Consider the following 19,664-nt stretch of genomic DNA (forward strand, 5'->3'; position numbering starts at 1 on the left):
CCGGAGAGAGGACCTGGGACTTCAAGGCCACTGTGTGGGTAGAAGGAAAGAAGGTAGGGAACCAGTAGGAAAAATCAGGCCAAACCCAAGCAGCCTGCTTCTAGGACTAAGACATATGGCCCTTCTAGGGACAACACAGCAAGAGTGTTCCTGTAGGAGAGCTTATGGGCACAAATGCAGAGTATCTGTGTATTAGACCTCACTTAGACTTGTATTTGTGTTGTGTGTTTTTCTGCCTTTTTGTCCTTGTGTTTGTGTATGTTGGGCAATTATGTGTACCTTGTTTACATTTCTATGCAGTTTCTGTAGTACAGGATGGTGTGTTTGCAGGTGTGTGGGGGAGCATGTTAGATTTTGGGTTGCTGGTGTGTTATATGCACCAGAGGTGGCTTTTTAAATTAACGTGTCTGCCTCTACTATGTGCATTTATCTGGACACTTGTGTACAATTCTGATGTTCTAACAGGTGTGGCAAGTTTATGTGACATATTTGGGTGAGATTTCTCATAGGGAGGCATTGCTTTTTGCTTTTGCGTGTCTTCCTGTTAGGTGATGACTGCCCGTTTGGCGCTGCACCCAGTTATGTGTTGTGCTGTGTCTGGTGTGTTGGAGTGGCCCACGGGTTATGTTTCGATTTTGTTTTCAGTGTTTGGTCGTGCGAGCTGTGTGGCTATAGTTCCTCTAGGGCTCTGATGCTGTGTGCGTCCCCTTTGCTCGCCCCCTGCTTCTCCAGGATGGAGCGCGTTGGGAGGTTTGGCTCTCTTGGGTTGAGCTAGGGGTTGGACAGTGGAGTTTCGGAGTCCCACAGCCTGGGCCGAAGGGCAGAACCCGCCTGGTGGCAAGCAGCAGAAGTGTTCTGTCCGTCTCCAAGCGGGTACTGTTCCCATCCTGGCCCTTCTGATTCCATCCCCCGCGGTCTCTCTTGATCTATTTATTGCACTTGAAACAATTTTCAAAGTGTTTGAAAAAAACAGTTCCCACTGGGCCAAGGAGCTAGCATAGGGGAGTGTGGGATGCCGGGGGAGGGAGGGAAAGCAAGCCCGGAAGCCTGGGGTGGAGAAGCGGGGTCTCACACCAAGCCCGGCATCTGCGAGGGCCGCAGGAAGGGAAGAGAGGCAGCTGCGGCAGTGGGGAAGGCGGCCAAAGGATAGCCGAGCGCTCCCGGGAAGCCCACGAGGGGCGGCGGGGGTGGCGCCGAGGCGGGGGACAGAGGGAAGGCCAGGCCTCCCCCTGCGGCTGGAGAGTTCTCGTGGTAAAGGATGGGCACGCGGACCAGCCTTTGGGCAGACGGGGACAGGCTGGCGGCCTCCAGGTCTGCAGCCAGCTGCCGCTTCCACTTGTTCCGGCGGTTCTGGAACCAGATCTTCACCTGGGTCTCGGTGAGCTGCAGGGAGGCGGCCAGGCCGGCGCGCTCGGCGCTGCTCAGGTAGCGCTTCACGTCGAACGTGGATTCCAGCTGGAACACCTGGCTGCGGCTGAACACCGTGCGCGTTTTCTTCTTGCGGCCCGCAGCCCGGGCTTCGGCAGAGTCCGGTTCGGGCCTGTCCTCCTCCCCGCGGCCGCCGCCGCCGCCGCCGCTGCCGCTGCTGCTGCTGCTGCTGCAGGCCGACTCATCCGGCTCGCGATCCAGGCGCTCCGCAGCCCCGGGCGCGCCCGACCGCCGCCTGCAGCCGCTCTCCGGCCTGCCGGCCTCCTCGCCCACCTCAGGGGAGTCCCGGTCACTGGCTGAGGGGGCAAAGAGCAACAAGGTTGGTTCTCCCGGCCCTGACGCAGCCTCACCCCGCTCCTCCTTTATTCTCCCTGCCAGGTCTGGGGCACCATAACACGAAGAACCGCACTCTCCACCCACCCCCTGCAAATTCCAGCCCGCCGGGGCAATGCACCCACGTCAGGGTCCTGGTTTTCTTTGTCTCTCTCTCCCCATTCGTGCAGATCATTTGTTTGCAAACACAGGATAAAGTCGCATGTACCGAAATGCACTCTCTCCAACTTTCATGGACATGTGACGTGAACACACGTGGCACACACACAGACCCATGAGCCCGCGTTCATAGAAACTGCCTCAGTCTTGCGAAAAGTGGGCGATCCGCAGGAACAGACCCGTTTTCACAGAATGCCTCTCAGATGTTTTAAAGGATCACATGTACACGCGCACGGACACACACACACACACACAAACATATCACATGCCTCGGGCACATCAGAAGCTAGCAGTACCAGGACTTAGAGAACCCCCGTGCATGGAAGTTCCTCCTCTCCCATCGATATGGGGAAACCACTCCCCAGGAGGACTACCATATTCCTTCAATACCTACCTGCAGGCGCCATTTAAGCAAAAAGATTCCGCTAATTACACGGCATAAATAGGATATTCACAAGCTCCTCGATACACCCACGGGGAGGAAGAAATGCGCGCGGATACACAGACACACTTGCGCTTGAAGATAACGACGTCAAAAACCTCAGGGTTGGGGGAAAATCCCACAAATATTCTTCAAAACGACTCCCCAGCTCAAGCCTCCTCCTCCCTCACCTTCCCTTCTAGAATCGGCGCATCTTTATTAATGTCGATTTCTTAGATTGAAATACTCCTCTCTCTCCCCCCATTGATTTATACATTAGACTTAGCATTAATTACTACTCTGGGAGAGTGTGGATAAATCAGCCCTCCGGGGTCTGAGAGAAATAGATAAACTCGGTGGGGGTCGCTGGAGAGAAAAGGAAAAGCTAATTGGGGAGGAGGGTGTAACCTGCAGAAGACCCAGCTCTCAGAAAACGCATTTCACTAGGCTCCTTGCTTCAGGAGGGAGTCAGAATAAGCGGCAGGAGGAGATTCTTTCTAGAGCGAAGTCCTGATCCTGGCCAAGGCATTTCCCTCTTCTTTATGCCTTCCTAGCTTTAGTTTTGAAACTCGGATAAGCTCATCAGTGATCTCGAAGGGCTCCCCTAAGAACATGCAAGTTACTATTCTGGGCCTTCGGACTAGAAGAACCGATGTCTTGAGTTCTTTGTCCCCTCATACAGCCAAAGGGCCTCACACCAGATAGGGACTGAGCTGGGGAAGAGAAATATTGTGAGTTCGTAGAGAAGAAGGGGATCATCAGTACAGACCGTTTCCATTCCTGCTCGAATGGAAGGACTCTGGATTCTGAAGTTCGAGATACAAAGCTAGAAACAAATGTTCTTTCAACTGGAAGGCCCCACCTCACTCTGAACCTGGATGTAAAGGGGTTGGGGAAGTGGTAGCTAACTTTTCAATAGAAGAAAGCTTTCTAATTCAATTTGAGGAAATGTTAGCCTAAGATAATAAAAACAAGATTAGAGAGATCGAAGAAACCATCCAGGGGCCAACTCCCTCAGTTTACAAATTAGCAAACTGAGATCCAGAGAGTGAAGATGAATTGCTCAGGGTCGCACAGGTACTAAGTGACAGAGCTGCATCTCTTTTAACATGAAATCCAGAATGTTCCTGACTCCGACATTAAGCTGCATACCTAGCAGGTTCTTCTACAGCAGTTCTTATGAAGCAATAGATAGCAGAACAAACATCTCCTTATCTAGACTTTGCTCCTTTTGGAAGGGTCACTTGAGAGGAAAATAATTCCTTTCTCTGGTGAGAATAGACTGTTTCTTCCGTGTGCGTGTGTTTATATATAAATGTAGACTATACCTCCAGGTGGAGAATTTCACCAGGCTTCATAAGAAATCACACCCAAGGAAGCTCTTCAGTGAACATTCAAATAACTGGATGTGGGAGAGAGGACATCAACCTGGGAGTCAGGATCTATCTAGCTCTAGTTCAGAACGGGTCAGCCACTAATGCAGAGTTCCCTTGGGAAAGTCACCATCTTTATGTCTCAATTCCCGCATTGGAAAATGAGGGACAAGTACAGCATGGTCTCAACGGCCGCTTCCAGCTCGAAATTCTCAGATCTATTATCTAAGAATTTTTCCAGTTCAGATTTTCCATTTTCTTTGTTCTAAAGGTATTTCGGTTCTAGCGTTTCCATGTTTTAATGTCCCTTCTTTCGTTGCTATTCTACATTCTGTTTTAAATTCTTTTCAATCTCAGAGACCTATAGTTTTAACTATTAAGATTGGATCCGTAGAAAATAGGATCATTTGAAAACAATGCAAGAGAACTATAGGTTTCGAAATTACTGGAAGAAAAGGGATCTATGTTTCAGCTTACTAGCGATGTTTTGCACCCTTCTAATGGTGACTTCTCTGCCCGGAGGCTGACTGTCCCAGGCTAGATTCTCCCATTTTCAGTTACTTCCCAAGCAAAGGTACCCACCCCACTGGCTGCCAAGGAATCCCGGGACAGTTCTCTTGCGAAGGAACCAGGTGGAGTGTAAGCAAGAGGACACCTATACTCGTCGCTGGCTCCCACTGGAAAGAACAAAGAGAGGAATAGAAGGGTCGCGGGAGGGAGTAGGGAGAGGTAGCAGAAAAGAGAGACAAGAGTTCAAGACTAGGCCAGTGTCTGGGTACCAAATTCCCTTTCCACTTCATCCCTTCAGATCGTCTGAACTTTAAGACAATTAACTCCATCTTCCCCTAGTTTCCACTCTTCTTGCCTTTCCCTTTTCCGCCCTTTCCTTTACCTCCCCCTCTCTCCTATGCTCCCCATCTCTGTTCCTTCTTTTTCCTGCGGTCTTTGTCTTCTCTCCTCACTATTTTCTCTTCTCCTTCTCTTTCCCCCTGTCAGCATCATCATGTCTTCTTTGTCGTTTCTTTCTTGCCCCTGACCTTGCTTCCTTTTCTCTACTGACGCTGCTAGGAAGCTCAGCAGAGGGAATGGGTGGTCTTGGAAGGTCGGGTGGGACGCCAGAGGTTGGAGCTTTCAGATCTAAACGATCCCTGAGTGTTTGGTCAGATCTGACCCGATCGGATCACTAGGTTCTATTCCCTGGGGATGAGAATCACTTTGTCCCTGGAATTTCTCAACCCTGAGCCTACCCCCCCCCCCCCCCCCCCCCCCGTCCAGCCTGGTTGACTGAGAGGCCCGAGAGTGATGATCTCCGCGCAGGAGATAGCCCCCAACCCTCCACCGCCCAGAAACCCGGCTGCCCCGGACCCGGGACTTACTGTCTGGGCTGTGACACCCGATGTAGCTGGCATGGGCACGTCGGTACCACTGAGCCGGGCTCTCTGCAAGCGCGTAGCCGTGAGCGCCGAAGCCGTACGCCGGGCCGGGGCAGCAGGCGGGGGGTGGCGGTAGGAGGCAGGGGCCGGCTCGGGCTCCGGTTCCAAGGGCGCACAGCTCACGACCCTCCCGGCTCTCCGGCTCCTCCCGCAGCTGCCTCAGCCGCCTCCTGGCCTCCTCCTGCTCGTCCTCCCCCTCCTCTTCCTCTTCTTCTTCCTCGTCTTCGTCCTCGTCCTCCTCCTCCCCTCGGCTGGCCTCCTTGCCCTCTCCCCCTAGCAAGTTCTCGATGAAAAAGGACGAGACCCGGGCCGGCGTCGCGCTCCCGGGCTCCGTCACCTCGTCCGGCATGATGTAGGCGAGCCGAGGTCGGGATCGCTCTGGGCTCGCTCTGGGCTCGCTCCGGGCTCGCTCCGGGCTCGCTCCGGGCTCGCTCCTCGCTCCCTCTCTCTTCGGTGCCCCGGGGAGGGGGGGAAGGGAAGCGGGAGAAAAGAGAGGGCGACGGAGCGAGCCCTTCAGAGAGCTGGAAGGTCGGGCGCCCCGGCAGCTCCAGCCGCCTCCTGGCGCTTGGGGGGCCGAGGGCTGCTCTCTGAGAGCCGACTCCCCTCTGGAGCGCTCATCGCAGCTCTCGGCGCTTGGCCATCATTTCCTGCAACTGGCGGAGATGGGTGGGGGTGGGAGGCCGCAGGGACTGGGGACTGGGCTGGGAGGGGGGAGGAGGAGGGGGAAGGAGAAGAAGGTGGGGGGGTCAAAGGATAAGGTGGGGGAAAGGGGGGGGGCGGCGTCGAAGTCTGAGCCCGAAACAATAATAATGCAATAAAGTGTCGGGCGCCCCCCCCCCCAGCGCCCTGCTTGTCGCCGATTGGCCGGGCACGATGTCAAGTGGCGATAGCGGGGCGCCCGGCTGGAGCGGGCAGCGGCCTTGGCCACACGCTCAGCGGAGGCGAGGGGCGCGCAGAAGGGTGCGCTCCCGAGCTGCCGCTGCCGGGCCTCTGGGCCGCCTCGGCACTCGCCAGCTTTTTATTTGGGTCAATTCAAGACCGAGTCCAAAGGCGGAGAAGGAGGCAGCAGACCAGCACCCATTCCAGTCCAATTTATTCCATTCCCGGGCTCCGGGTAGCCAAGGAGAGAAGGGAGAAGCTGGAGAGGAAGGACTGAGAGGTTGCCGAGCACTCATTGGCTGAGGGGGACCCGAGGGGATGCCCCGGCTGGCCAATCACCTTCCCATATGATCACTCATTACGGGACTATCCTTGCTCCTGCCTCAAAGAGTGGCAATAATAACAATAACAATAATAGTGGTATTGCAAAAACGTTGTTCACGAAAAGAGAATATATGATGCCAGCTCCCATTTCCAGAGTCCTTTACATACATCATCTTAGCAAGGATATGGATGCTCGGTCGGGGAATCTCAGGCAGAAATGACGAACAAAACTAATAGTCAAGGACCTGGCCGGGGGCGGGGGGTGGGTTCCTAGTTGCCATTTGTTCATTTCACTGACTGAAATCATAGAATTTAAAAAATCACCTAGTCCAAGCCCCGTGAAATTATCTGACACAGATGGCAGATGCACACGTGCACGGTTTATAGTTACCTGGGCAGGGTGGGAGTGGGGGGTTCATGGGCACCATTAATTCATTTCATTGACTGAAAATGACAGTACAATATAGAAAACTTTAAAAATCACCTGGTCCAAGCCCCTCGAAATTATCTGACACAGATGCCAGATGTACATATGCATGGTATACACATGTATATTTATGTATAAATGCCATATACCATATGTTTATAAATATAGTGCATTATATATTGTCTATGCATATGCTTATATCTCTATTTAGCTCTCTCTCCCTACAATAATCACAAACTGCTTAGTTACTTTATTTGGCAGCAAGATGAAGCGGAAAGAATATTGGCTGTCTGTCAGAATATGAGTTCTTGTTCCAAATTCTGCTGTATTATCATAGACCAGTTATTTCATCTCTTCAGGCTCCCGGTTCATCTTTGAAATGGTTAGGGATAACCACTAACCCCTTTTCCTTTTCTGATTTTACACGATCCTTACCTTACTCTTAGTGTTAAAAACAAAAAGATTTTGTCGATTAAGTCAGAGAAATGCCTGTTCACTGGGGTACATTCCAAGATAATCAATCAACTGGTCGATTTTTATCCCTACTATGTGTAATACTGTTCTACAATGGACTTGGAAAGGATATTAGAACCTAGAATGCTCGAAATGGAACAGATTTAATGATGCAATCCCCTTTTCATAAACATTTCATTCACATTGAAGACCTGTGATGGATTTTTTTTTGTGAACCAATAGATATTTACTGATGAAAAAAGGAGAAAGAGGAGAAAAAAGAGAAAGCGAAGGGGAAAGGGAAAGAGAAGGGGAAGGAGAATTGGGAAGAAGGGAATGGGAAAGGGTGATCTTACAGGCAAGGTGAGTAAACTAGACATCAGCAGAGGAAACAAGGTTCCCCACAAGACTATCTTTGGCTTACAGTACCCACACCTGTTGTAATATGAGGTGATGATTTTTCGTGGAACTTTGTTGTTGTTGATGATGTTTTGTTTGTTTTAACAGAATAAAGCAATCTATATAGCAGTAACGAGTCCTCCAAAGGATCGCCTTTTAACCCTCTCCCTCTGCTCCTAGAATCAACCACTCCATAAGGAAAACAGGGTTTTGCCTAGATTCAATTTAATAAATTACTATTTAAGCGTCTCGTGCAATGCCCTGTGGGCTCTCTATGGTCCTTTCCTGATGTAAAACGAAAATTCAGGTCCATCGCACTGATGCCAGGCAGACCCGGAGCGGTATGTGTGTGTGTACCTGCTGGTTGGGGCAGTTGTTCTAGGGAACGAGTGGGAGTGGAATGCCAGATGCACCCCTGCAAGCGTGAGAAGCCGGTGATACTGTGACCCAGGAGGTATTCTCTAATTGAGGCTCCCACGTCGTCCTTGTCTCCTCTGGTTCCTCTCTCCTGTACTGCTCCCCAACCCCCACAACAGCACCTTCTCCGCCTCTGAACCTTCGCCTTCAGCCCTTTGGCCACAGTTCTCTGGGGTAGCTCTCACAGGAGGTTAGCGTATGCTTAGTCTTGCGGAGGCGAAGTGAAGACTTCTACGCAAAAAGCGTACGCATCCCTCGAGTCCTGGTGAATCCGTCACTTGGAAACATTCGGTTCCCTGTGTCCGGGAGGAACCCTCACTGTGGAATCTGACCCCAGACGCATCTGGAGGCACCCAAGGGACCAGGAATGGGACGGGGGAGGGAGGAAGAGCGAAGGAAGACCCTAACCCTCTCCTCCAGGAAGAAACGGGGTGGGGGGGGTGGAAGGGATCATCAGAGCGCTCTCATTCCTCCTCGGCAGCGATGGCTCGGGGGCTCGGAGCCTGCCTGGCGCTGGAGCCGGAGCGGCAACCCGAGAGGAAGTCCCTCTCAGAGCCAGAGACCCCTCAGCTCTTGCTTCTTGGAGCTCAACAGCGGCACTCTTGTCCGGACAAAACTCCAAGGGCCTGCCAGTGAGGAGAATGCGTTCCAGCTTCTGATCTGGTCAGCACCGCTGGCCCGGAGATAGGTGGGCCAAGCGGGTGGTCCTGACTGCCAAACTCAAGCTCTCTGGGCATCTCAGGAAGGAAGGGTCGGAGGAGGCCCCAGGATCGACTCTGCCTGCAGAGGTTTGGATTCGCTTCCTTAGAGTTCCCAATTCGGGAAAAGACTCCAAGCATTCACTTCAGGTAAGCAGGTCACACCCACTGGATCGCGGGAAATGTCTGTGGATTCCTGGTTCGTTGTATGTTGTCTTTCGGAGGAGCCATCATCTTTTGTTTAGGATTGCAGAGACTTTAGCTCGCATCACTTTAACAAAAAAGTCCTACCTGATTGCTAATCACCACTATTCGTCTAGTTTCTGAGGTCTATAGAAAGAAAGAATCTGAAGGAAAACTTGGAATATAGGGAAATGTAGCCGAAAGGGGATTAGAAACATAAAACAGAGTTTGAAGGAACTTAGACGTGGATCCAACACCCTCATTCTACAAGAGAGGTATGAGTCCCAGAGAGATAGCAAATGACCTGGCTTAGCATACCTAGCTATTTCCTTGGTGTGGAGTCAGGACAAGAACCAAAGCTTCTTGAATTCCAGTAATGTTTTTGGTTTTGCTTTTTCTTTCCCCTTCCCTTACCAGTGGAAAAATGAGAATTGAGCCCTTCTTATGGGGAATGAGCCCCCCCCCCACCATGACAATTCCCAAATCCTGTCCAAGCTCCCAAACATACAGAATTCCAATTCCCCACTAATTCATGATACATAATGAGTGTGGCTGTTTACAATTTTAAAGAAGAAAAGATAAAAGAAGATAAAGGTCCACTAATATATAGCTTCACTCCTCTTTTCCCTCTACTGCCATCTATACTGTGACCTTATCACTTCTGATCCAGGAGGAAGAATGATGGATTTGGAGTAAAGAGATCTGTTGTTTTATTACCATCTCTGTTTCCTTCTTAAAGGCCTTGGTTTCTTCCTCTATAAAATGAAGGGATGAACTAGATGATTGATCTCTTAATTTGGTTTCCAGATTTAATCTATGATACCAATGTGTGTGTGTGTGTGTGTGTGTGTGTGTGTGTGTGTGTGTGTGTGTACATTATATATATATATATATATATATATATATATATATATATTTGTGAGCCCATCTTATCTCACCTATTTGATTGTGAGTCCCATAACAAATGAAGGGAGTCTGAGTGTGATTCATTTTTGCTTTGTGATATGGAGCATTTGGCATTTGTTAAGAGCTCTGTTGAAATGAGTAACAGCATCATAACATAACTTCCTAGAATGAAAAGGACCTAGTAACAATAAAGCACATCTAATGATGAAATAATGATCTTTGAATAGAGGTTATAATAGCAGACAGAGATAGAATGATAGAACCAGAAGTGAACACAGAATGTGAAGTTGACTGGGATCTTGGAGGAGAATCTAGATAAAAAGCTTGAAAAGCTCAGATATATTGAGGAATATGGTGAGTTCCTGGAAGAGAAATAAATAGTAGCTTGATTTTTTAATCCAGTCTTCCAAGGAAAATACAGTCGTTCAAAGTGTATTTCTTGAACCTTGAATTATCTTAAGATACCTCAAAGTCTCCATTTGCATCCTTTTTAAAGACACATGGGATACTCCTGGGTTACAGGTTGTCTCTTTTGCAAAAAGGGAAGAAGAAAGACAGTAATAATACTAAGATAGATAGGGACAAGCATAACTTTGACAAGAGTGTATCACAAAGGGGTCTTATGTACTCTCAAACTCTCTGTGTTTTGAGTTCCAACCTGAGTGGAAAAGGAGACATAATTTATTTTTTAAAATATCTCTGAGAGTGAGATTGTTGGTATCTCCACCTTAGAGAAGAGCAAACTCATCTGTAAGATGAAGGTTTAGTAATGAACTCAAAGTCACACAGCTTGGTAATAAGTGCTTACTGAATATATGACAGATCAGTAGCTAGAATTCAGGTCTTCTCACACTACATAGGACTGACTGTTTCTGAAACCTGGTTCCCAAAGGGTCCCAGTAGCCCAGAATGAGAATGACTCCATCTCACTCATGGGTTTGAATTGGAAAGCCCTGCTGTTCTGCACAAAATTGGACTGGTCTATGAAACCATGACCTTAAGTTTGTTTTTCTTCTTTTTTGAAGGATCTTGGCAGCCATACAGAACCCTTAGGAAAGGTTTCAGAACACTTTTCCTATAGCAGTCATATGGAGCATTCTAAAACTGAGGTCATTCAACTCCTCTGCATGAACCTCTCTTAGAATCCCATCAAGATTAAGAATGGAGGGGGAAAACAAGTATTAAATGTCCTAATCTCTCTTCAACAGTAAAGGCCTTTCCATCAGTTTGCCACTCCACAATTGATTTTTATTATAGAATCATATAGTATAAGAGCTGGGAGGGGCCTCTATCTACGTCAACTTGCATCTAAGAATCCTCTCTAGGGGCGGCTAGGTGACTTAGTGGATAAAGCACCGGCCCTGGAGTCAGGAGTACTTGGGTTCAAATCTGGTCTCAGACATTTAATAATTACCTAGCTGTGTAGCCTTGGGCAAGACACTTAACCCCATTTGCCTTGCAAAAACCTAAAAAATATTTACAAAAAAAGAATCCTCTCTATCTCTTCTCTAAAAATTTTAATTCTCTTGAAAAGTAGGCATGGGGGACCCAGATCAAAATGGCTAGGTTTTTAAGATTTCAGTATGAGCATTTACATCTGAGAAATCAGAAAATACTATAAATCAGGGATTGATTTATTGGTTTGTTAATTATGTGGCCTTAAGAAAAATGAGAGAAAATGTTACTAATGAAGATTAAGTTTAAAAATGTTAAATTTGAAAATTTTATACTTTGATACTGGTTAAACATTTACCAACCCATACCATGGGGAAGTCACTACTATTCCAGAGGCAGGACAGTCCATTCCATCTATGGATAGGAATTGTTGGAAAATGCATTTGTATGCCATGCTAAAATCTCCTCCTCTTCATTTTAGTTGGAACTTCATCCCAGTTCTGCCATCTTGGATTAAGTAGAATAAATCTAATCCCACCTTCAAACAGTAGAACTTCAAATAGGAAAGAAAAAATGGGATAGTATCCTTCTTACCTTCCTCTTTTCTAGGCTAAAGTTCCCTAGTCCCTTCAATTTTTTTTTTTAGATTTTCCAAGGCAATGGGGTTAAGTGGCTTGCCCAAGGCTACACAGCTAGGTAATTATTAAGTGTCTGAGACCGGATTTGAACTCAGGTACTCCTGATTCCAAGGCCAGTACTCTATCCACTGCACCACCTAGGCACCCCTCAATTTTTCTTGTAAGACATATTGTTCAATTTTTTTCCCCATTCTGGTTGCCTCTCTCCCCCTTATACATACTCCAATTTATCAGTGATTATAATATTCCAGACAAATCATTTTTACTACAGTTCATTCTTCTAGGGCTCTATAGTAAGGTTTATGTACTACCTAAATGAGTTAAGGAATGAATAAAAATTATTAAGCATTTTGTCTGTTCAGAACTCAGTGTTAAGCACTGGAGATACAAATGGAAAAGGACTGTTCTCATGGAATTCAAGATCTATTGAGAGAGAATAGCAGGTTTTGGTCCCTAGTCAGGTGGAAACGTCTCATGGTTTTTAGGGTAAAACAAACATGTGGTAATACTTCTTTAATGTCATTGCCACAGATGAATTCATTTTAGTTTCTTATTTGGAACAATTTGCTAGTGCCAAGGGTTTGAATGGCAATCATTTTCTTTTTGGGGGTTTTCAGTAGCTGTGACAGTGGTATCTGCAGGAGCATTTGCCAGGTTTCATCTCAACTGTGGTTGTTTCATAAACTATTGTCTTCAGACTCTGAGCTGGATTCTTTTAACAGTGTTATTCCCAACCCTTTTGAGCCCAGATTTTAGGCAATGTTTAGTAAGGTCTCAGAGGAGATGGTCAAGTTGGGCAAGGTAATGGTAATTTGATTTGCCAGACATATGATGCTTCTTGTCTCTTCCCCAGGATGCCTTGTTGCCTCTTTTAGGCTCATTTGCCATATGGGTATCAGTTGGTTAGAAATGCTTGAAGATAGCCAGTCCTCTCTCTACAGTAGTTACTTCCCCAAGTGATGGCTATGATAGCACCTCTGAATTGGTTTTTCATTTCCCTGGTCTCCTAAAAAGAAGTGTTAATTTTCCTATGCAAGGCCAACTCTCCTCTATGTTCACTTGATCTCACAACCTCCCTTCTCCAATAACTTTCATCCTTAATCACCATCATCACTATTGAATATTCAACCTTTCCTTAACAAAGGGTTCTTTCCTCATATGTTTTCAAAAATGCACAGTTCCTCATCTTTAAAAAGAATCCCATCCTAGACCTTATCATCGTTTTAAGTTATCATTCTATATCTATCCTTCCTTTCTTAGTGGAACTCCTTGAAAATAATATCTATTACTGCTTCTATTTCCTCTCTTCTCAATTCTTAATTTTTTGCAGACAAACTTGCAACCTTGGTATTCAGTTAAAACTGTCCTCTTCAGAGTTATGGAACCGTTCTTCTAATTGCCCAATCTAATCACTCAACTATAATCCTTCTTAATCTATTTACATGTGACACGTTTGACCACCTCTGCCTCCTCAATATTGTCTACTTCCCAGTTTTTGTGATACAGATCTCTATTGGTTCACCTAATATATATTGATAGATGTTTTAAGAACTTTTTTTTGCTGAAACATCATTCCCCCTAATTTAAGTTTCTCCCAAGGCTCTGAACTCCTAAGTTCAATATATCTACTATTTTCCTCTCCCTTGAACTTCAATTCCACATCACCAATTGTGTATTTCATGCAGACTTCTCAGGATCATCTTAAACTCTGCCAATACAAAATTGAGATAACTATATTTACACCTGCTTTCTCCCTTTCCCCAATTTTACTAATTCATTTTAAGGCATTACCATCTTCCCAGTATCTAAGGTTCCCAACCTTAGTGTTATCCTGAACTCCTTACTTTCTTTCATCCTACATATCTGTCCTAATCACCACCTCTTGCAATTGCTATCTTCAGAACATCTCTCACATATGATTCCTTATTTCTGCTCACACTCTGAACTTAATTTGGTCCCTTGTAGCCTATTATACCTAGAATATAAAAACTGTCTTTTAACTAGGTTACTCCACCTCAGGTTTTTCACCCCACTAATCTATCCTACACATAAAAGTAATTTTCTTTAAGTGTAGATCTGATCATGCCAGTTACATTCTCAATCAACTCAAGTGGCTTTCAGTTTCCTTTAGGAAAAAATTTAAATTCCTTTTTTTTTAAGTCCTTTGCAAGGGCATCAACCTATAATTCCAACTTCAATTGACTTCACCTTTATCCCTCTTGTATTTGGTAGCCCAGCCAAACTTACCTATTACTCTCTGATCCTCAAAAATTATGCTCTTCTGTTTCCACACCATATGCATCTCTTCCTGAAATACATTCTCTAATTAATTACCTTTTCCTTTAATACATAGCTTAAACAACATTTTCCTTATGAAGTCTTTTCTCATTCATCTGAGTACCTTCTCTTCAAGCTATTTTGTATCTAACTACTTTTATTAAATTCATACATATACATTTTGTATCTAACTACTTTTATTAAGCACAAATATAAACAGATGCTTATTCCATCTCTCATTAGAATAAAAGGTAAATGAGAAAAGGGACTGTTTCACTTTTTACACGTTTATTCCCAGAACCATGAACAATATTTAGCAAATAGTAGATGCTTATGAAATACTTTTTACTTTATTGATGAAATGGTTTGTTCACAGCAACCCCATGATGTCCCAGCAAGAGTAGTATTGTCTGTGTTTAACATGTGAGGAAACTTAGGCCCAAAGATGCCATATATTTTTTCAAGCATGTCAAAAAGCTGAATTGGTATAAGATATATTCTTGTGTTCAAAAATCACTGTGGGGCTTATGACTTAATTGTATCATCTGTAGTTTCATAGTTCTAAAGAATCCATAAGTACCAAATATTAATAGCTTTTTACTATTTATTAAAAAGAACCTAGAAATTAAGAGGCTACCCATAAATTGGTGAATGGCTGAACAACTTATAGCATATGAATGTTATTGTGTGGCAAGAAATGTGATAGGAATGAAGTCAGAGAAAACTGGAAAATCTGTATGAAATGGTGAAGAATGAAGTGAAAAGAACCAGAATAATTAAAATAATTGGAATACTGAGGGAGGGAGGGAGGGAATGAGAGAGAGAGAGAGAGAGAGAGGAAGAGAGGAAGACAGAGACAGAAACAGAGACAGAGAGGAGGTTTGGCAGCCTTAAGTATTTTGATCCTTGCAGTGACCAACCAGTAATCTAGAGAACTAATAATAAAGCATGATTTCCAAATCCTGTTAGAGAGTGGATGAATTCAAGGAAATGAATGTTATACATATTTGGACATGGTCAATGTGTGAATTTGTTTTGATTGACTATACTTAATTGTAAAGAAGGGTGTTTTTCCCCCTGGGGTGAGGGAATGTAGGGGATTAGTGGTAGTGATGTCAAAAATAAAAGGCAGAAAAGAACATCAATGAAGCATTTTAATGAATGCACAGAGAAAAACAGAAGGAATATCAAAAGAAAACACATAAGAGCAGGACAGTTTTACAACTAACTTGTAAAATATATAATATTAAAAATGATACATACAATATAGATTTGCACTTTTCAATATGTATTAGTGAAACTTCAGTCTCTGTTTTTAGATCAATTGATCAAGTGGGTGATTCAGGGGCTTTCCACCTACCCTTTTCTTTCTCCTTTTTTAAAAAAATAAATTAATTTATTTTTCCAAATACATGCACAGATAATTTTCAACAATCATTTCTGGAGGGCGACTAGGTGGCACAGTGGGTAAAGCACCCATCCTGGAGTCAGGAGTACCTGGGTTCAAATACGGTCTCAGACACTTAATAATTACCTAGCTGTGTGGCCTTGGGCAAGCCACTTAACCCCATTTGCCTTGCAAAAATCTAAAACAAAAAAACAAAAAAAAACCCAAATCATTCCTGGGGTAAAGTTTTGAATTTCACATTTTTCTTTCTTTCTCCCTTCCTTCCCTTCTTCCCCTGACAGAGAATTACCTAATATAGGTGTTACCTGTATAACTCTGCTACACACATTTCTATATTAATCATGTTGTGAAAGAAGAAATCAAAACAAAAAGAAGAAAAACATAAAAAAGCCAATTTTAAAGTTGAAAAAAGCAAGCTTTGGTCTGCATTCAGACTCCACAGCTCCTTCTATGAATGTGGTTGGTATATTCCATCACAAGTCCTTTAGAACTGTTCCTGATTAGCAACTTTAGAAAAGTTGTTGGATGTAAAATAAATTCATAATTCATTAATTCTGTGTATTACCAACAAAACCCAGCAGGAAGAGCTAGAAAGAGAAATTCCATTTAAAGTAATCGTAGACAACATAAAATACTTGGAAGTCTGAGATGAGCAAGTTCATCATAGGTGATCATCATTCAATGATGCTGTTAATGTGTACAATATTCTCCTGGTTCTGCTCACTTCACTCAGTCCCAATTCATGAAAGTTTTTCCAGATTTTTATTAAGTTCCACCCCTCATGATTTCTTACAAAACAATAGTATCTATCATATTCATATACCACAATTTGTTGTCATTCCCCAATTGATAGGCATCCCCTCAATTTTCAATTCTTTGCCACTAAGAAAAGAGCTGTTATGAATATTTTTGTACATGTGGGGTTTTATACTCTTTCTTCTTATCTCTTTAGGATACATATCTAGTAATGCTTTTGCTAGATCAAAGGGTATGCACAATTTGATTGCCCTTTGAACATGGTTCCATATTGCTCTCCAGAAAGGTTGCCTAAGTTTACAGCTACACTAACAATGCATCAGTATACCAGTTTTCTGACATCCCCTCCAACATTGATAATTGTCTCCTTTTATGGTTATATTGGCCAATCTGAAAGGTGTGAGGTGGTACCTCAGAGTTGTTTTAATTTGCATTTTTCTAATCAATGATGATTTAGAGTTTTTTTATATGATTATAAATAACTTTAATTCCTTCATTTGAATACTGCCAGTTCATATCCATTGACATTTGTCAATTGGAGAATGACTTCTTATAAGTTTGACTCAGTTCTCTGTGTTTTAGAAATGAGTCCTTTAACAGAAACACTAGCTATAAAAATTATTTCCCAACTTACTGCATTTCTCTTAATGTTGGTTTCATTGATTTTATTTGTGAAAAATATTTTTAGTTTAATGAAATAAAAATTATCCATTTTGCATTTTATAATATTCTCTTTCTCTTCTTTGGTCATTAAACTGCCCTTCCTTTCCGTAGATCTGACAGATAAACTATCCTTTGTTCTTCTAATAGGCTTATGTCCAAATTGATTTTTATGTTCAAATCATATATCCAACTCCACCTTAGGTATAGAGTGTGAGATGTTGGTCTATGCCTAGTTTCTGCCATACTATTTTCCAGTTTTCCCATCAGTTTTTGTTAAAGAATGAGTTTTTATTCCAGAAGCTGGAGTCTTTGGGTTACTATACTCATTTACTACTGTTGCTTTTGTATCTAATCTATTCCACTGATCTACTACCCTATTTCTTAACCTGCACTAAAATTTTTTATGACTACTACTTTATAATATAATTTTACATCTGGCATAACTAGAACACCTTCCTTTGCATTTTTTCTTTAATTCCCTTGACTTTTTTCCCTCCATATGAATTCAATTATTACTTTTTCTAGTTCAGTAATTTTTGTATCCTTTGGTATGGCAGTGATAAGTAATTTGATTTAGGCAGAATTTCCACTTTAATTATATTAACTCAATCTATGAGCAATTGACATTTGACCAACTATTTAAATCTGATTTTATTTTGTGATAAGTGTTTCATATTTGTTTTCATATAGATTCCCAAGTATTTTATGTTGTCTACAATTACTTGAAATGGAATTTCTCTTTCCATCTCTTCCTTCTGGGCTTTGTTAGTAATATATAGAAAAGATGATGAATTATGAATTTATTTTATATCAAGAAACTTTGCTAAAGTTGCTGATTGTTTTAAGTAGCTTTTTAGTTGATTTTCTAGAATCCTCTAAGTATACCAACATATATATATATATATATATATATATATATATATACAGAGAGAGAATTGTTTCTTATTGTCTATTCTAATTCCCTTAATTTCTTTTCTTTCTCATTGCTAAAGCTAACATTTATAATATAATATTGATTAATAGTAGTGATAATGGGCATCCTTGTTTCACCCCTGACCTTACTAGGAATGTTTCTTGCTTATCTCTATTACATATAATGCTTGTTGATGAGTTTAGATAGATACTGCTTATCCTTTTAAAGAAAATTCCACTTATTTCTATGCTCCCCAACATTTTTAATAGGATTGGGTATTGTATTTTTTCAAAAACTCTTCCAATCATATGATTTCTATAGGTTTGTTATTGATATAATTAATTATGCTGGTAGCTTTTTAAATATTGAACTAAACCTGTCTTCCTGATATAAATCCCACTTGATAATAGTGTATTTTCCTAGTGATAAGTTGCAGTAATTGCTTTGCTAATATTTTATTTAAAATTTTTCCACTCATATTCATTAGAGAAATTGGTCTATAATTTTCTTTTCCTGTTTTGACTCTTCCAGGTTTAGGTATCAACACATTTTGTTATCATAGAAGGAATCTGACAGAAATCCTTCACCTGTTTTTTCCAAATAGTTTCTATAGAATTGGAGTTAATTGTTCTTTAAGTGTTTGGTAGAATTCACTTGTGAATCCATCTGAATCTGGAACTTTTGCTTAGGGAATTCATTGATGGCTTGTTCAATTTCTTTTTTTTTTCTGAAATGGGATTATTTAAGTATTTAATTTCCTCTTCTCTTTTATTTCTGTAAATATTCATCCATTTCACTTAGATTGTCAAATTTCTTGACATACATTTTGGGCAAAATGGCTTTGAACTATTTAATTTCCTCCTCATCAGTGGTGAATTAACTTTTATTCTATAATTTTTTCTTTCTTTTTTAAATTAAATTAACCAAAGATTTATCTATTTTATTGATTTTTTCCCATAAAACCAACTCTTAGATTTGTTTTTTACTTCAATAGCTTTATTACTTTTGATTTTATTAATCTCCCCTTTGATTTTCTTTTTTTTTAGATTTTATTTATTTTGAGTTTTACAATTTATCCCCTAATCTTACTCCCCCCCCCCCAGAGAAGGCAATTTGCCACTTTTTGCATTGTTTCCATGGTATACATTGGTCCAGATTGAATGTGATGAGAGAGAAATCATATCCTTAAGGAAGAAACTTAAAGTATAAGAGATAGCAAGATCAGACAATAAGATATGAGTTACTTTTTTAAATGAAAGGTGATAGTTATTGGTCTTTGTTCAAACTCCACAGTTCTTTCTCTGGATACTGATGGTATTCTCCATTGCAGATAGCCCCAAATTATATCTGGTTGTTGTACTGATAGAATGAGCAAGTCCATCAAGGTTGATCATCACCCCCATGTTGCTGTTAAGGTATACAATGTTTTTCTGGTTCTGCTCATCTCACTGAGCATCAGTTCATGCAAATCCCTCCAGGCTTTCCTGAATTCCCAACCCTCCTGATTTCTTTTTCTTTCTTTTTTTTCTTTTTTGGGTATTAAGGCAAATTATGCTTTTTTCCTTTAATTTATTATTACTATTTTTTTAGGTTTTTTGCAAGGCAAATGGGGTTAAGTGGCTTGCCCAAGGCCACACAGCTAGGTAATTATTAAGTGTCTGAGACCAGATTTGAACCCAAGTACTCCTGACTCCAGGGCCGGTGCTTTATCCACTATGCCACCTAGCTGCCCCTATTATTATTATTATTATTATTATTATTATTACAATAATTTTGTTATA

At 42.6% G+C, this 19,664-nt stretch overlaps 1 protein-coding gene across 1 annotated transcript; it reads right to left on the minus strand.

Annotated features, from left to right (window-relative positions):
* Positions 1 to 1,033: 1,033 nt before the first annotated feature.
* Positions 1,034 to 5,496, minus strand: LOC141519311 (homeobox protein HMX1-like). The gene is made up of 3 exons (XM_074231594.1): positions 5,091 to 5,496; positions 1,658 to 1,724; positions 1,034 to 1,588 (listed from the first exon to the last, which is right to left on the minus strand). The coding sequence occupies exons 1-3, from the start codon at positions 5,494 to 5,496 to the stop codon at positions 1,069 to 1,071; spliced, it is 993 nt and encodes a 330-aa protein (XP_074087695.1). The 3' UTR covers positions 1,034 to 1,068.
* Between the last annotated feature and the right edge of the window lie 14,168 nt (positions 5,497 to 19,664).

The sequence above is a fragment of the Macrotis lagotis genome, chromosome 3 (assembly GCF_037893015.1).
Source record: "Macrotis lagotis isolate mMagLag1 chromosome 3, bilby.v1.9.chrom.fasta, whole genome shotgun sequence".
In the NCBI taxonomy this organism is placed as follows: Eukaryota; Metazoa; Chordata; class Mammalia; order Peramelemorphia; family Peramelidae; genus Macrotis; species Macrotis lagotis.